The sequence below is a fragment of the Sceloporus occidentalis genome, unplaced genomic scaffold, assembly GCF_023333645.1.
Source record: "Sceloporus occidentalis isolate IW3139 unplaced genomic scaffold, rSceOcc1.0.p SCAF_5, whole genome shotgun sequence".
NCBI lineage: Eukaryota > Metazoa > Chordata > Lepidosauria > Squamata > Phrynosomatidae > Sceloporus > Sceloporus occidentalis.
The window spans coordinates 40,102,626-40,117,699 of record NW_028316985.1 but is presented as its reverse complement, the minus strand read 5'-3'; the positions used below and the strand labels follow the sequence as shown (position 1 = coordinate 40,117,699).

The 15,074-nt window shown below is 42.2% G+C and overlaps 1 protein-coding gene across 2 annotated transcripts in view; it reads left to right on the top strand.

The window, feature by feature from the left end:
• FAM234B (family with sequence similarity 234 member B) overlaps window positions 1-15,042 on the top strand; it is a 42,723-nt gene extending 27,681 nt beyond the window's left edge. For both annotated transcript variants that reach the window (XM_089523795.1, XM_089523796.1), the window contains 5 exons: window positions 2,653-2,737; window positions 4,392-4,547; window positions 6,707-6,809; window positions 9,262-9,485; window positions 11,804-15,042. In XM_089523795.1, the coding sequence (XP_089379921.1) occupies window positions 2,653-2,737; window positions 4,392-4,547; window positions 6,707-6,809; window positions 9,262-9,485; window positions 11,804-11,809 (574 nt within the window). In that variant the 3' untranslated portion in view covers window positions 11,810-15,042. The remainder of the gene's footprint in view (window positions 1-2,652; window positions 2,738-4,391; window positions 4,548-6,706; window positions 6,810-9,261; window positions 9,486-11,803) is intronic.
• The last annotated feature ends 32 nt before the right edge of the window (window positions 15,043-15,074 follow it).

Sequence of the window (15,074 nt, the reverse complement as noted above, 5' to 3'; positions counted from 1 at the left end):
TTCTGCTCTCCTTCATATGATTTAATTTAGCTTTTTTGAGGTTAAAATAAGCTAAATGAAACCATATCAAGGAGAGCTGAATAGAGGTATTTAAAACAAAAAACACAGAGAAAAGACACATGGTCATCGTGGACAAGAAAGATGTACTAGAACTTTGTACCATACTGATCTTGCTTTACTTATACCTTCCTATATATACATACACACACACACACATACACACCTCCTATGTGCAACCTTCTTGATAGTTGTATTTGGGCTAGGGAATGTCTATCTTTTGGAAGCCTGATTTGTTGGCCTTCGGGTGATGAGTGAAGATGTTCATATATTTCCAAGCAATTTTTTAAATCACTTGGTATTATTATGAATCTATTATACATTGTCTATGTATAAATATATAATTGCTGTAAACTCTCTTAGAGAATTGGTTGCTGAATTTGTTGTGGCCTACAAGTCTGGTAGCAGGATTCACTGTACTGTCAGAATTTGGAGAAGTCTCTCAATTTTCACTAGGTCAGACCCCCAGTGCTTAAGCTGTGTCTGCTCTAGAGAATCTCCCGCAACCTTTAGAGTAGATAGAAGAATGGTGGCTTGTGGGAGGGAGGGAGGGAAACTAGCAGAAACTATTCCATTCTAGGAAACAGTGCTGTTTGATATAACTTGACAAATCCAGTCAGAGCTTGGAGAGACTTTTGTGGGGATTAAGTTCTAAGGACTGGAGCGCAGCTTTGGCACAGCTTCTGGCCTCTTAAGACGCATACATCATTTAAACAACATACCTCCAAAGAGAACCGAAGCAGCTTTATTTGGGCCTGTCTGTACAGGCCCTAAGACTTCCAGAATCCCCTAGCCAGCAAGGGAGAGCCAGACGTTTTTCTGCTATGGTTCCAGTGCACATAAAACAAAGGGGAAGGGATTGAAAGAAGGGGATTGTCTGAGACAGCCCCATCTCTATATCTAATACATGTCAGGGGCATTCCCCAGCAGTCTATGGCTTCTGTGAAGAGTCTCTCTGAGCATACAAAAGATTAAAAAAATCCACTTGTGCTGGAGGTGAAATGAAAGTTCTCTTTCATATGTACTCTGTTTCAAGCCTTTTGAATCATGAAGCCATAAATGTTTGTATAAATAACCATAGCCTGAACACTAGGTGTGTCCTTTAGGTTTAACTGGCTTAGATCCTCTACACTTAGCATATCCGAAATCCATTCTGGAGGAGCTCCCCAACACACATAACAATAGCAATAGCAATAGAAAGTACATTTCTATACCACTTATCAATACACGTAAGCACTTCCTAAGTGGTTTACAATGTGTAAGCTAATTGCCCCCAACAAGCTGGATACTCATTTTAGTGATCTTGGAAGGATGCTAGGCTAAGTCAACCCTGAGCCCCTGGCTGGTATTGAATTCACAACTTTCTGTTTTGTGAGTAAGTGGCTGCAATGCAGGCATTTAACCACTGCACCACACAGAGTGAACAAACATGTTAATGTTGCCTCAGATCCATCTGCCACACAAGCTAGCTCTGCCCTCTGTGCTGATACATATCAGCCACACAGCTGTTCCCTAACATATACAGTGTGCCCTCAGTATCCATTGGAGTTTGGTCCCCTGTGGATACCAAAGTCTATGGATGCTCAAGTCCCATTAAATACAATGGCATAGTAAAATGGTGTCCCTTATATAAAATGGCAAAATCAAGGCTTGCTTTTTGGAATTTATATATTTTTAAAATATTGTCATGCTGTGGATGCTTGAATCCATGGATAAAAAAATGTCGATATGGAGGGCTGACTGTACATATTTTCCAAGAGTGTGAAGGGACTCTGTTCACATAGTGCTGGGCATCTATAGCATTCATCCACAAAAAGGGAGACCCTGACAGGACCAGGGGGCATCACCTTTCCAGTGGAAGGCAGTTCACTGAAGTGCAGTTACAGGTGAATCAGTTCTTTCTCTCCTGATGAACAGCATGTCACAGCAAGAATTGTTGGGCTAGGACTGCGGAGCAGAGGACCCAGGGTCAAAGTCTCATTCAGCCAAGTTGCTCACAGTGTGGCCTTGGGCCACTTATTTCCCTCAGCCAAACTTGCTTCCTAAGCTTGTTGTGAGGATAAAGCCAGGAAGAGGATCAAAGATATATGTTTGGCAACTAACAGTTTGTATGTGCACTGCTCACATGCTTATATGAAATTTATTTTGGATCATCAGGGAGTACTGGTGCATTTTTAAACATGTGGCTAATGTCATGATTGCTAATAAAGCAGAATTATGCTAAGAATGACAGCAATAAAATGTCATGCTTTATGACAAGGAACCAGTTACATCCACACAGTTTCCTCTCATTGTACAGGGCTGTGGAATAATTGGTTTTGGAGGTCTGTGCTCCATTTTCTCTTTCTCCTTGCCTACATCAACAAATGATCTTTGCCCATGCCAGGATAGCAGACTTGATGGATGAGCAGCCTGATCTCTTTTGGCAAAGACTAGCCTTGCAGGAATGCAGATGAGCTCCGGTGAAGGAAGGTTACTGCTGAGGGTGTGGATATGTTCATTTAAGATGCCTTCCTTGTTTCTCCTGCATTCTCATAGTTGCTTTATGCATCCCCCTCCTTTCTTTCTTTCTTTCTTTTCTTTTCTTTTTTGCAGCCAACCTTCCCCAGGGTACTTCAGCAATGATCAAATCCTGGACTTTATGCTTCAGGCACAGAGTGCAGGCAACATTACCAAAAAGGTATATTCATTAGTTTGTGGACACAATAATCCATGTATCATTTTAAAAACAATTTCACCTAGATACAATGGGTCTTTTTTCCAGGAGAATATGTATAGCATGGTGGGAATCTTATGTTTCCTCCAGTGTGTTGGTTTGCATCTCCCATAAGCCCCATCCAGCATGACCAAGAGTTGAGGATTGTGGGAGCTGTAATTCTAAACTTTTAGAGGGCCATTGATTTCCCCACCCTGTGATGTAATGGTGGAAATCACATTTTATCCAGTGGCTCCAATGTCAGTAATAGCAACTATTTCTATCTGTACTCAAGCCATGACTTGGGGGAGTTGACTAGAAGGTTTCTTCTACATTATGAAGATTGAGGGCCAGAAGCAGAATATGATGTTAAATTCATCTACTTTTGTCCACATTTCAAAAATGCAAATAAGCCATAGGTGTAGAGGGGCAGGGGCTGATAATTATTAGGATCATACAGTGGTGGCGGTGGCAGCGGAGGAGGGGGAGGATTTAACCCTTTCTTCCCACACTGGCTGATTGAATTTAGTCCCTTGAACCTGCTGTTTGCATTGAGGAAACTTCACATTGACACCAACGAGAGATTTCCACTCATCCTATTCAGAGAAGAGATTTTCCTTGGGACAGCAGAATGGTTGCACCTCACCCCAACCTTGTAGCTGCAGTTTTCATTTTTAAACAATGTGCATGTTTACAGACATTTTTTACATTTAACGTCGCATCCACTTTGGTCCTCAGTACTGAGGTTGCAAAATTTCAGACCGCGCCACTTTTGACTACAGGTATGGGAGATAGGGAGACAGAGAGGGACTCAGTGTAGCCCACCCAAAGCTGGTTCATCTCATACAGGGAGCATATGTAGAAGCATTAAAAATATGTCCTTCTACCTAAAGTCTGGAGCAGTACAGTTCAGCATTTAATCACCTTATTCTGTGTAATGTGCAGGATGGATTATAAAGTGAAAAGAGGTATATCTCTCTGAGAAAGGTCATAATTAGGGAGTGAAAAGGGTAACTATTGCTTAGAGTTTGCCCAACCACCAGTGTCTGCTAATCAAAGCTATAATGCCCCTTTGGAAAAGTTACTTTTTGGGACTCCAAAATTCTGGGTTGACTTATATATAGGGCAATATATGGTAATACTGCTTATAAAGCTCCTAAAAGAAATGCCCATCCTTCTTCGTAGCCAGTGATCTTTAAACAGCTACTGAGGCAAGGGCAGAGAGAGAAAGGGAGAGAGGGAGAGAGAAAGAATGCTTGCCTCCCAGTCTGAGTCCCCACACATGCTCCTCTTACCTCATAGCCAGAGATCTTTAAACAGCTACTGAGTCAAGGAACAGAGAGGACCTTTGACTTATCCACGGGCCATATCAAAATCCACAATGTTGCCCCCAAAACTTACCCTTGACTTATGCTTGAGGTCGACTTACAGATGAGTATATATCCCTCTACCACCTATGCTGCCTAGGAGATTCTGAGCATTTTAGTCCCAAAATGCAACTTTTCCAAGGTCTTACTGTCTTGGAATGTAATGCTATTTTAACTGTGCTAGTTTAAGTTCTGTGCTTCCTTTGCTCCTCCCCACACCTTTATTCATAATACCTCAGTGTTATTCTCAGTCTGAGTTTCTCTGCTTTTAGCTGCTAGTGGTGGATGGTAAATCAGGTCTCCCTGTCTGGAACTATGAGCTACCCTGTCACATGAAAAAATCAGATGCCCTCTCAGTGATGACTTTGGACAAGAAATCTGTCTTTCTCTTCTGGGCAAACGAGAAGCAGTCCATCTTGAAAAGCTTGGTGAGTGAGAGTGTGGCTCTCCAGATAAGAAGGAAATTGGGTGTGCCATTACACTTCAAGAAGGCAAAGGAGAGTGGCTCGAGCTTCACAAGATGCCATGATGTTTTTCCTGGAAGCCATTTTCCCTAATGCTGTGGGTGAAACTGAAGTGTTGGTTTCAGCTCAAAAAATCCATTTAATAAATGAGATGTTCTTTATTTATTATAAAAATCCTATGCTACTTTCAGGGCAAAAATCTCTCAATTCCCTTACAGCAAAAATGTTGTAAGTGTGTGCCTTCAAGTAATTTCTGACTCTATGACAGATTTTTCTTGGCAAGGTTTGTTCAGAGGAGGTTTGCCTATGCCTTCCTCTGAGGCTGAGAGAGCATGACTTGCCTAAGGACACCAAGTGGTTTCCATTGGCAAGATGGGATTTGAACCCTGAGCAGTTTGTGAAACATCAGATATCAATAAAACCACAATTTCAACATGAAAACATTAAAATATTATGATAATAAAATGCATAATACACCCAATTACATGTTTAAAATACCACTCCAAAATAATGAAAAAGTTTCAAGATTCACTGGAATGCTAGTAGAGGAAGGGCTGTACATATCTTTGATAAGCATGGGGCTGTTACACAGAATGCCCTATTTTGTGAGCCTACCAGTTTATTTTTAATCCTGGCTGAGTTTTGCCTGTTACTTGTAGCACTTGATAGCTGCAGTGCCTGTTGGGAGAACACAGGAGAAGACCAAAGATGAAAGGGAATGCTGTAAGCAGGAGAGACTTTGGTTTTTGTGTTTAGTTTCTAGCTTGAAAATTCACATTCTGTTGGGTGTGATAACTATCTGCCAACATATCAAGTACAGGCAACCCTTGACATTCATGGGGCTTAGGGGCATAAGACCCCCTGCAAAGGTAAAAAACCCTGCAAGAGTAGTGCGTGTGTGTGTGTGCCCCCATCTTCCTTCTGAAGTCTTAAATAGCTCTAGCAAGTTCTGAGGTGTCAGAAGGGCAGGGAAGCATGTGTTTGTGGCTCCCTCCTTCCCTTCCAAGGCTTCAGGGAGCTCTGGGGAGCTCTCTGAAGCCTTGGAAGGGCAGGAAGGAGGGCACGGTCACTTTCCCCAAAGCGCTTTCCAAGGCAAGAGAGCTATCTCCCCAGGTAGCTTCCTGTCTTGGAAAAGGGTGGGGGATTATTTTCCCCAAACCACTTCCCAAGGCATGAGAGCTGCTTGGGGAAAGAGGCAGCTCTCCATCCTGGAAAGGGGCAGGATTGGCGGGCACACCCTTCCCAGCTTCTCCCTGGACTTTTTCCCTCCCCAGGGGAAAAGCCCGGGAGGGATGAAGAGGAGGAGTGTGTGCACAGTGACCTTGACCTTGCAAATAATCAAAACCGTGAGTGTCAAAGCCACAAATGTCGAGGAACGACTGAATAGAACTGGTGCCTCTAAAAAGTATCCTATCCCAACAGTGGATGTTAACTAATCTTTGCTTTCAACTTCAGTGATCAGGGCACATCCAGCTGACACTACAGGTTTTCAGCAAAGAACCTGTGGAATTCAGTGTAGTCAGCTATACAAATTGAACTTCTAAAGTGCATGGTTATGATGAGGGTGAGACTAAAGCTGACAATTCATGCCTCTGATGACTAGGACTGTAATCCAAAAAGTTTACCCCATGACAAAGCTGGAAGATGCCACAAGACATAGTTGGGCTTGTTTTGTTTTGTTTTGTTTTGTTTGCTTTGTTTTTGTTTTTGTTTTTGCTACAACAGACTGACACAGCTGCCTATCCAATAGTTAAAAGTAATTTGATTAAATACCATGAGTGTTAATAACATAATAAACTCATTTTATTAAAAGTTAACATTTTACCATTATGTGATCCCCCCAGGATTTATATAGGGTTGGATTCAGATAAATTTGGTGACATTTTACTCTTAATGAAATCAGGTTAGATTTAGGTTTGGGAAATTAGATTAGTTAGATGCTGACAGGGAAACTTTAAGGAATAGTTGTCCAAAAAGCAACTTTTGCAAGCTCTTGGATGACTATCATGAGATCAGTAATTTCAGTGGGGCTGTAAGTAATGTAGATTGGATCCAAATCTTTTGTAAATATTAGAAATTTGTGGAGGAAATGGATAAATCATTCTTTTTTCTCATTGATGTAGGAGCCCAGCCCAAGAGTCCACCATCTTTATCTTCTCCATCCCACTTTCCCCACACTCCTCTTGGACCTCAGTAATACAACAGGCACAGTGACAGCCTCTTCCAGTGAGTATGAAGTGGTGTGGAGGGGAAAAAATAAAATAAAACCCCAAGAAGTCCAAAGATATGCTGAAAACCTCCAATTACACAAGTAATTGGAAGATTTAGGTTGATGAGTTTTAATATTGCTGTGATCTATGGTTTTTTTTTGTTTGTTGTATATGTATTGTAATAAATTTTCAATTTAAAAAAAAACCTAATACATACTGGGCAGTGTTGGATTGGTGCTGGGATGCTTTCTAGGTTGTTCGTGGTTCTTATCCCTTTTAATTAACCCTTTGTGTTTCTTATAACTGTTACATGGTTGATGGTCAAATAAACAGTAGTTCTCAGTCTGTGGCTCTTCTGATGTTTTGGGCTAATTCCCAGAAGCTTCTGCCAGTATAGCTAGGACTGATATAACAGATATAAGACAGATATAAGATATGACAGATATAAGAGAGTCCACAGTGAAAGATGGGTTACAGAGTTTTTCACTTCCTTCAAAGCAGGATAGAGGATTATGTAGTGAGCACACTAAAGACATGGATAGCAATCTACCCTGCAAGTGTGGTGCAACAGTTTATGCTGTTGTCCTAGAACTGAGAACACGTCTATGCCAGCAGTTCTGTTCGTGCTGTGGTTACTATATAGTGCAAAGGCAGTAATACAGTTCTAATGGTGAGAGGCACAGAAGCAGGAGTGAACTTTACCAACCCATGGCAAAAGGCACCTGGCACTGAGCATACATTGTATGATGGAGGCATGTACAGTGTAGGTTCTTCAGTGTGGGGTGCCTCATGGCACATGTTGATAAAAAGCCACCCTTGATTCTCGGCTGAGGAGGTGGCAAGACCTGGAGAATGTAAAACAATAGGCAGGAAGACAGAGCAACAACTGGGAGGATCTGGGAATTGGCTGCTAATCTTCCTCTGAGAGTTTCCAGTCAAAGGGATCTAAACAATCTTGGATCTAAATCACAGACAGTGGCTCAGAACTACCTTTTTATGATAATCTGACTCTGAAACAGAAAAGTTTCTGTCCATAGTCCTTTACTAGTGCCCAGTTTGAACTGTCCACAGTTGTATTTCTTGAGTAAGAGCTATAGGCATGGAGACTGAGGATGCTATGGATGTTGTGCCTGCCAAAGTGCTCCTTGTTTGAACCCAGCACAAAAGATGTTTTGACCATATAGTTGGGCCTAGTCATTGTCCTCCTCCTCCCCCTCCTCCTCCTCTTCTTTTTCTTCTTCAGATCAACTTAGAACAGACTCATTGAGTTGTTAAACAATGTCATCACTTCTGTCAATCCCATTGATTTAGTGAGTCTAATGAATGGGAACTAGCAGCTGGACATAGGTCAGTGATGGTGAATCTTTTAGGGACCAAACGCCCAAGCTAAAAGACCTTCTGGCACCAGGTGTTACCTGGTGCTGGGGACGGGACTCCTGCCCTCTGGGGGAAGGACCTCCACCCTCTGGGGGTGGGACTTCTGCATGGGACTTCTTCCCCTCGCCCTCTCCGGTCTTCAAATGCCTCTCTAGAGACAGCTGAAGGCCCGGGGGGGGGGGGGGCAAGGGGGGAGGAAGAGGATCAGGTGCTCACCTGTTCCTCCTCCTGCCCCAGCACTGTCCCCAGCCTTTAGCTGTCCCCTGCCTCTGGAGAGGCAGCTGAAGGCTTGGGATGGCTGGAAAGAAGGAGGAACAGGCATACACCTCTTCCTCCTCTTCCCCAACCTCCGCATGCTGGGGGAAATTGCTTCGTGTGCCATCTCTGGCACACGTGCCATGGGTTCGCCATCACGGACCTAGGTTTTAGACTACAGTTCCCAGAATCTCCTGGTCTCTGGCTATGTTGGATGAGGGATTCTGGAAGTTGTCCAAAACTAACTTTTCCCAGGTTTGCTGTCAAATAGCAAGTCCTAGTGAAAATGGATTGAATCTGCCAGGATTAAAACCAGCCAGTTGGGAGCGGCTGCTCGTCCAGCTGCTGCTGAACTTTCTGTTTGCACATTTCCAGTCATGCCTTATAACACAGGCTGTGAAGACTCTCAGGGTGTTCAAGTTGTGTTTTTCTAGGCAGCTTGTATGAGTCTTAGGAAATCTCTTTCTTTCTTTTTTTGTGCGCACATTTAATGCTTTATATGTAAATCCTATTTATAACTCATTGGGTTATTGTTGTGAAGCATGCCAAAATTTCCGAACCACAAGTTCTTTGTCGTAGTATTGGTTTTTTCCTTGTTTTTAGCTTCATTTGCCAAAGTTTGAAAAGCCGGCTGTGACTGCAGATCTGCACAGGCATTTGTATTCATTGCAGAGTTCCAGGCCACTGAGCACTGTGCCTAGATTTTATCTGTAACTAGAAGCCAAGCCCTTGCACAGTTAGAAACAGCCAATGGAGTTAGCCTGACTGCCAAGTCTGAATGTGGCAAATTACTTAATGCTCACTCATATTTTCCCCCTACTCTTTGTGCCTGCTAGTTGGAATCAATGATCTTCAAAAAGATGCATTTTATATCACCGTGACAACAAGCATCACCTCTGAACACCAGCCGGGCTTTCTGTCAGTCAGCAAACTCCGCCTGAGATGGGCCTTGATGAGTCAGAGCCAAGAAGTGCCCCTCAAGGAAACAGATCCCAAAATCAGCCGTGGGGAATTGAGGCGCTTTCTTTCTAGGATCAAATTCACTGATTTTGCTCACAAGGTGAGATGTCTTTTACAACAGTGGTAGGTGTTCACAAAAGACAAAGGAGAAGTGACAGGGCTGACCTCTTTGTGGAGAGAAAGGAATTACTGGTTTTGAATGTCAAGTAAATTACAGAAGTAAAGGACTGAGAGAAGTGTGGGAGCAATAGAGTTGAGAGTCCTAAACTGATCCCTTGGATAGGTGGGTGGTTAGATAGTCCTGCCTAAACTGTGGTTTATTTGCAATCTAGGCAGACATTAAAATAGGCCTCATTCAAGCCACTGCAGCCTAGAGCTAGTTGGCATGTGCCTTTTTGTAGATACAGTACTGTACAAGATAACTCCCTCAATTGATTCCCTTTCCATGATTGATTATGTGGGTTTTTGTGAACAAGTTATGCCATGCAGTGCTGACCTAATTCCAAAGAGACACAATTTAGTGGTCTGTCAAGGAAGCACATAGTAATTCACCCTTTTGCCATAGATCATGTATTAAGATCCTACATTCCTTGAAAGAGAGGCAGTGTACAGATCACCTGTACCAAATGAAGATATTTCTTCTTTCCTTTAATTAATATAAATTAACTATAGGACCATTGCATTAATTTCTCACACAAAGAAAGTAATGTGTAAAATTCTACAGCATATCCACTCCTACCATATATGGAGTGTAAAATTCCAGAGGTGCAAGCTGGGTTCAGGAAAGGAAGAGGCATTAGGGATCGCATTGCAAACATACCTTGGAGAATGGAGCACAGCAGAGAATTCCAGAGAAAAATTGCATGGGCTTTATAGACTATAGCAAAGCCTGTGACTGCATAGATTGTGAAAAATTATGGATCACTCTTAAAGAATTCAGTGTGCCACTACATTTGATTTATCTAATGTGTAACCTGTACTCAAGACATGAGACTACCATTAAAACAGAATATGAAAAAACAGAATGGTTCCCAATCAGAAAGAGGGCCAGGCCAGGCTTGGCTTCATTCTATCACTCTGTTTGTTCAACTTGTTGAAAAGAAAATATCATATGCAGAATAGGTTTAGACTTGGAAGAAGGAGAAGTAAAGATTGTAGGGAATATATGCAATCTAAAATATGCAGATTACACCATGTTACTAGCAGAAAATAACAAAGACTTGGAACAATTACTAAGGAAAGCCAAAGAAGAAAATGTTAAGGCAGGGTTGCTATCGAACATTAAGAAAACAAAAATGAAGTCCACAGGTTTTTTTTTTTTTTTACATAACTGAAGTGTAGATGATGAGGAAATTGAAATAAAGATTTCCCATACCTTCGATCAGAATGGAGCTTGAAATCTGAAATAAGAAAACAAGGACTGGGAAGGGCAGCTATGAAAGAACTAGACAAGATCCGAAGTACAAAGTTATACAACTAAACCCTAAGGATTATCCATACCTTCACATTTCCTATCACTATGTAAGGGTGTGAGAGCTGGATGGTAAGAAAGAAAACTAACTCATTTGAGATGTGGTGCTGGAGAAGAGTTCTGCTAGCTAAAAAAGTCAGACAAATGGGTCTTATAACAAGCCTGAACTCTCCTTAGAAGCCAAGATGACTAAATTGAGGCTGTGTACTTTGGCCACATCATGAGAAGGTATTGCTCAATAAACAAGACGATAATGCTTGGAAAGCTAGGGGCAGTAGGAAGAGAGGAAGGCGCCACTTGCTTTACAAGGACCCATCCAGTTGAGAATCTATATGCATTATTTCTGATTAACCTTACGTGGTTCTGTTTGCTAATGTGAGTTGGGCCTGGCACAAAGTGAGAGCATGCCCAACCCATCCTCATTCCTGACACACTGTTGATGTTATCACTGACTTGGGTGAGCCGTGCATGAAGTTAGAGTGTCTGTTTTTCTTGACTGAGGCGGGATACAAACCGCCGCTTTGCGGCGGTCTGCTGCTGCCGCTGGTTAGTCCGCGGGGGAGCCGGAGCCTCCATATGGTGCGACTCCCGCGCGGAGCGAAAAAGAAGCTCCAAAATGGAGCTTCTTCTTGTGTCGCGTTTGCGACGTAGCGAGGCGCCAGGGGCGCACTCGCTACGTCACAACGCCCGCGACACGTACGGACGCTCAGCGTCCAATACGTCAAGATGGTGGCGCCCATGTGGAAGGGGCGCCGCCATCTTGTACGTATAGGATACGTACTAGGGTTAGGGGGGTGCGGAAGCACCGCCCCTTCCTAACCCTAGTACGTATTCTATACGTACTAAATGGTGGTATGTATCCCGCCTGAGTCCTGCAAAAGCCTTTTGTCAGCTTTAGTGTGCCTGACTTTCTCTCTCTTTCTTTCTCTTTTTCCCCTCACCCCAAGTTCTAGCCATGGAACTCCTCAGGTTTTTGGAGCAATGGGACAAAAATGTGGTTCTTGATATCAGCAAGGCAAGCTGCTCAGGCAGGCTTCCTGACACATTCAGTCAATGAATAGCGGGGACTGAAAACGCAGCTACCAATAGCTGAGTAATGCTGGAGTGGCTGTACCAGTGTTCCTCAGGCATATTGACTTGGAAGGAATGCAGCTTGACCCTTTTGTTGCTACTCCCTGCCTGTGTGATTCCTTCCAGGTAGGCTGAAGATGTAAATTAATGCAGAGATAATGACATGTGTATATGTATATATATTGTATTTTTAAGTTATGAAATTATTCAGGAAGCTCCTATTTGTATCTTAGAACATTTCTGTGCATTTTGCATCTCTTCCTATTGTACTCTTACCTTTTGGGTTCCTTCATCTCTTTGACTTTCTTTGTTTTAGGGTCACCATTGTGTTCCATTCAGTTCTCCCCCACCCATTTTTTCCCAATGTTTGATCAAGGCCAAATGGGATTATGCAGTATGTTGTAACACTGAATGTGTTGCATATGCTCTCCATCTAGATGGATTTGATACTCTTGCATTCTCTCAAATCTGCTCCCTCCTGATTATGCTGGAACCAGATGCCCAGTGGTTTGCTATACTTTTGAATAGTCAACATATAACAAAACATTCATTGCAATGCTTTTGTGTATTGCTAGTGTGTGTCTGAAAAATGTCTTGCCATATTTTGGTGCAACACAACTGGGGGGTAGTGCTGACTTTGCAAGAAGACCTCTGTTATTATCACAAAGATGCATAACTAGCATCTAATTCTGCCTCTGGCAAAAGGAAGTAATAGATGGAAATCGGAGTACTGGGGCATTTATTCTGGGGATGATTTCTAATTGCAGTTCTTGGCTGGACTATATAGGGCCATCTTCTCCAAACTGGTGGCTCCCAGGTATGTTGATTAGAACTCCTACCCTTCTGAGCCAGAATAAGACATTTTCTTAGATACAACAGAGATTTTGTGGTATTTGCATTCTACACCTGTCAAATGAATTCAGACACTTTTTTTTACTTTACTGTGTTGACTGAATTGTGTCCATTCATTCTCTAAGGATATGGAGCACATCTCATTTCCAGATTTTAGCACAGTTCCAGGCTGTGTTAGAGACAGCACAATGATTGACTGAAAGAGGCAGCAAACCAGAAAGAAAAGTGTTGCCCGTCTTCTGTCACAACACCCTACAGCTCTCACCTCCTCACTTACCATTTCCCTCTTGCCACTGTCACTGTTCTTCACCCTATTGCCTTCTTCTGAGGGATCTTTGCTCAGAAAGGGGTATTGTAGGAGGAGTGGCTTCTGTATCACAGGTAAAATCCAGTGCTGTGCTCTGAGGAAGGGCCTCTCAAAGCAAGGCATCTGGGAGCTGTGGGCCTAAGTAAACAAATGCACCAGTCTTTTGCCTGCTGTGGTATTTGCAGTAGTGGGGAAGTAGCCAGCTCATCTCTTCAGAGTGAGGTATTTGTGGGTCCTCTAGAAGGATGAATACTCAGCCATAGCAGCTATTCCAGAGGGTTGTGCTGGCCATAACCTAGCTGCAGCTTTTGCCACAAATGAACAGTAGTTACTGAGATTTTGAGCATTTGAGTGGGAGTAGGCAATCTTTTTGGCGGGTGTGGGATTTGACACCTTTCCCAATATGCAGTTTCAGATGTGAGGTTCATCGCATCTCATGGGAGAACCATGTCCCATTTGTTTTATGTGAAATAAGGTCAGTTGTGGTACTGGGAAAACTCAGCTCCTCACCATTGCAAATTTTTCATTTATTAAAGTAGTTCTTCCCAACTTGTACTTAAAGCCATACTGCCATGTCATTGAAACTGGAACCCATCAGCACACCTCAAGGTAGTTAGTTTCATAGTATCACTGTGTGCTCTGTTGAAGTCCTCCTTTTGTTTGTGCTTAGCTTCTCACCATTGGATGACCCTAGGTACTATAACAGTAGGATTAAAATTTCTGTCCATGTATAACTTTATATGCTCCTATCATGTCTCCTAGCTTTTTTTTTTTTATAAAGTCCCAAAAGTAACGCTTTCTTATAGGCTCTGATTCTTTCATCATTTTGATTGCTTTCCTCCTTGTACTTTCTGCAGCTTTCTGGTACCCTTTGGAGGTATAGTTGCACCATAGATTTATATAAAAACATTCCAACCTTGGAAGTGTATTTATGCTCCCTTTCCTAAGCCTCCCTAATATGGAGTTTCAACTTTTCCATGCCTGCTACATTCTGGGTCCACTTCCCCATTGGTATACAAACCTAAGATCCCATTTTGTATCTTAGACCCCATCGTAGGTGCAGTTAGGACTTTTTGTCTCCCTGCAGATCACTTTGCACTTCCTCACATTATAATTTGTACATACATTATGCTTTATATTGTCAAGTTTACATTGAGGTACGTTTGCCAATTTAATGCTGACATGCATATTTGCGCGAAATCCTGTGGGAGTTCATTGTAAGCTTTTTCAAATTCTTCTGAATATTTTGATGTTGCCTACAAACTTGGTTGTCATACTGCTCATCCCTAATTATAGAACATTTATGAATAAATCTATTTTCAGTGCCAAATACTTAGGTTATTCCACTTTTCATAAGTCTCCACTATGAAGACTGTTTATTAATTCCTTTCCATTTACTCCGATGGGATCAGGGCCATGTTAAGGGGAATGCTAGTCTATTGAAATATTTATCTCCATACATTTTTGTCCCTTGTAAATATCATTTCATCATACACTGATCCTCTAACCAGTCCTCAAATCAGGACCACCCCAGTTTTATTCTTGGACCTTTGGAGAGTTCGTATAGCTGAGAGAGAAGCTTGGGTAAATAGCTCTATAAACTACTAGCAAAACAAACAGCACTTGTCTTCCCCCAATGTGTTGTAGACCTGGTCTGCATTTATAAAACAATAAAATAAAATAGGTAAAGGAATACTAATTTGTTCAGGTTTCCGCAGAAGGGAAACACTCTGATGTTACACAGCCCTAGATGTGCGCAGAGTTTCTTCCTTTAACTGATATACTTGACTTACATTGTTTGGTGACAGTGAGCCCTCCATAATGTGAATCCTTTCCCCACATCCTGTATGCACTTTAAATTAAGAGCTTGTCTGTATATTGTTTGAATTAAGAGCTTGTCTGTATATTGTTTGAATGTGAACCATAATGGTGCAAATAAATATTATGTATATAGCATATCTCTGGTGTGTGTCTCATTTTTCCTAGCT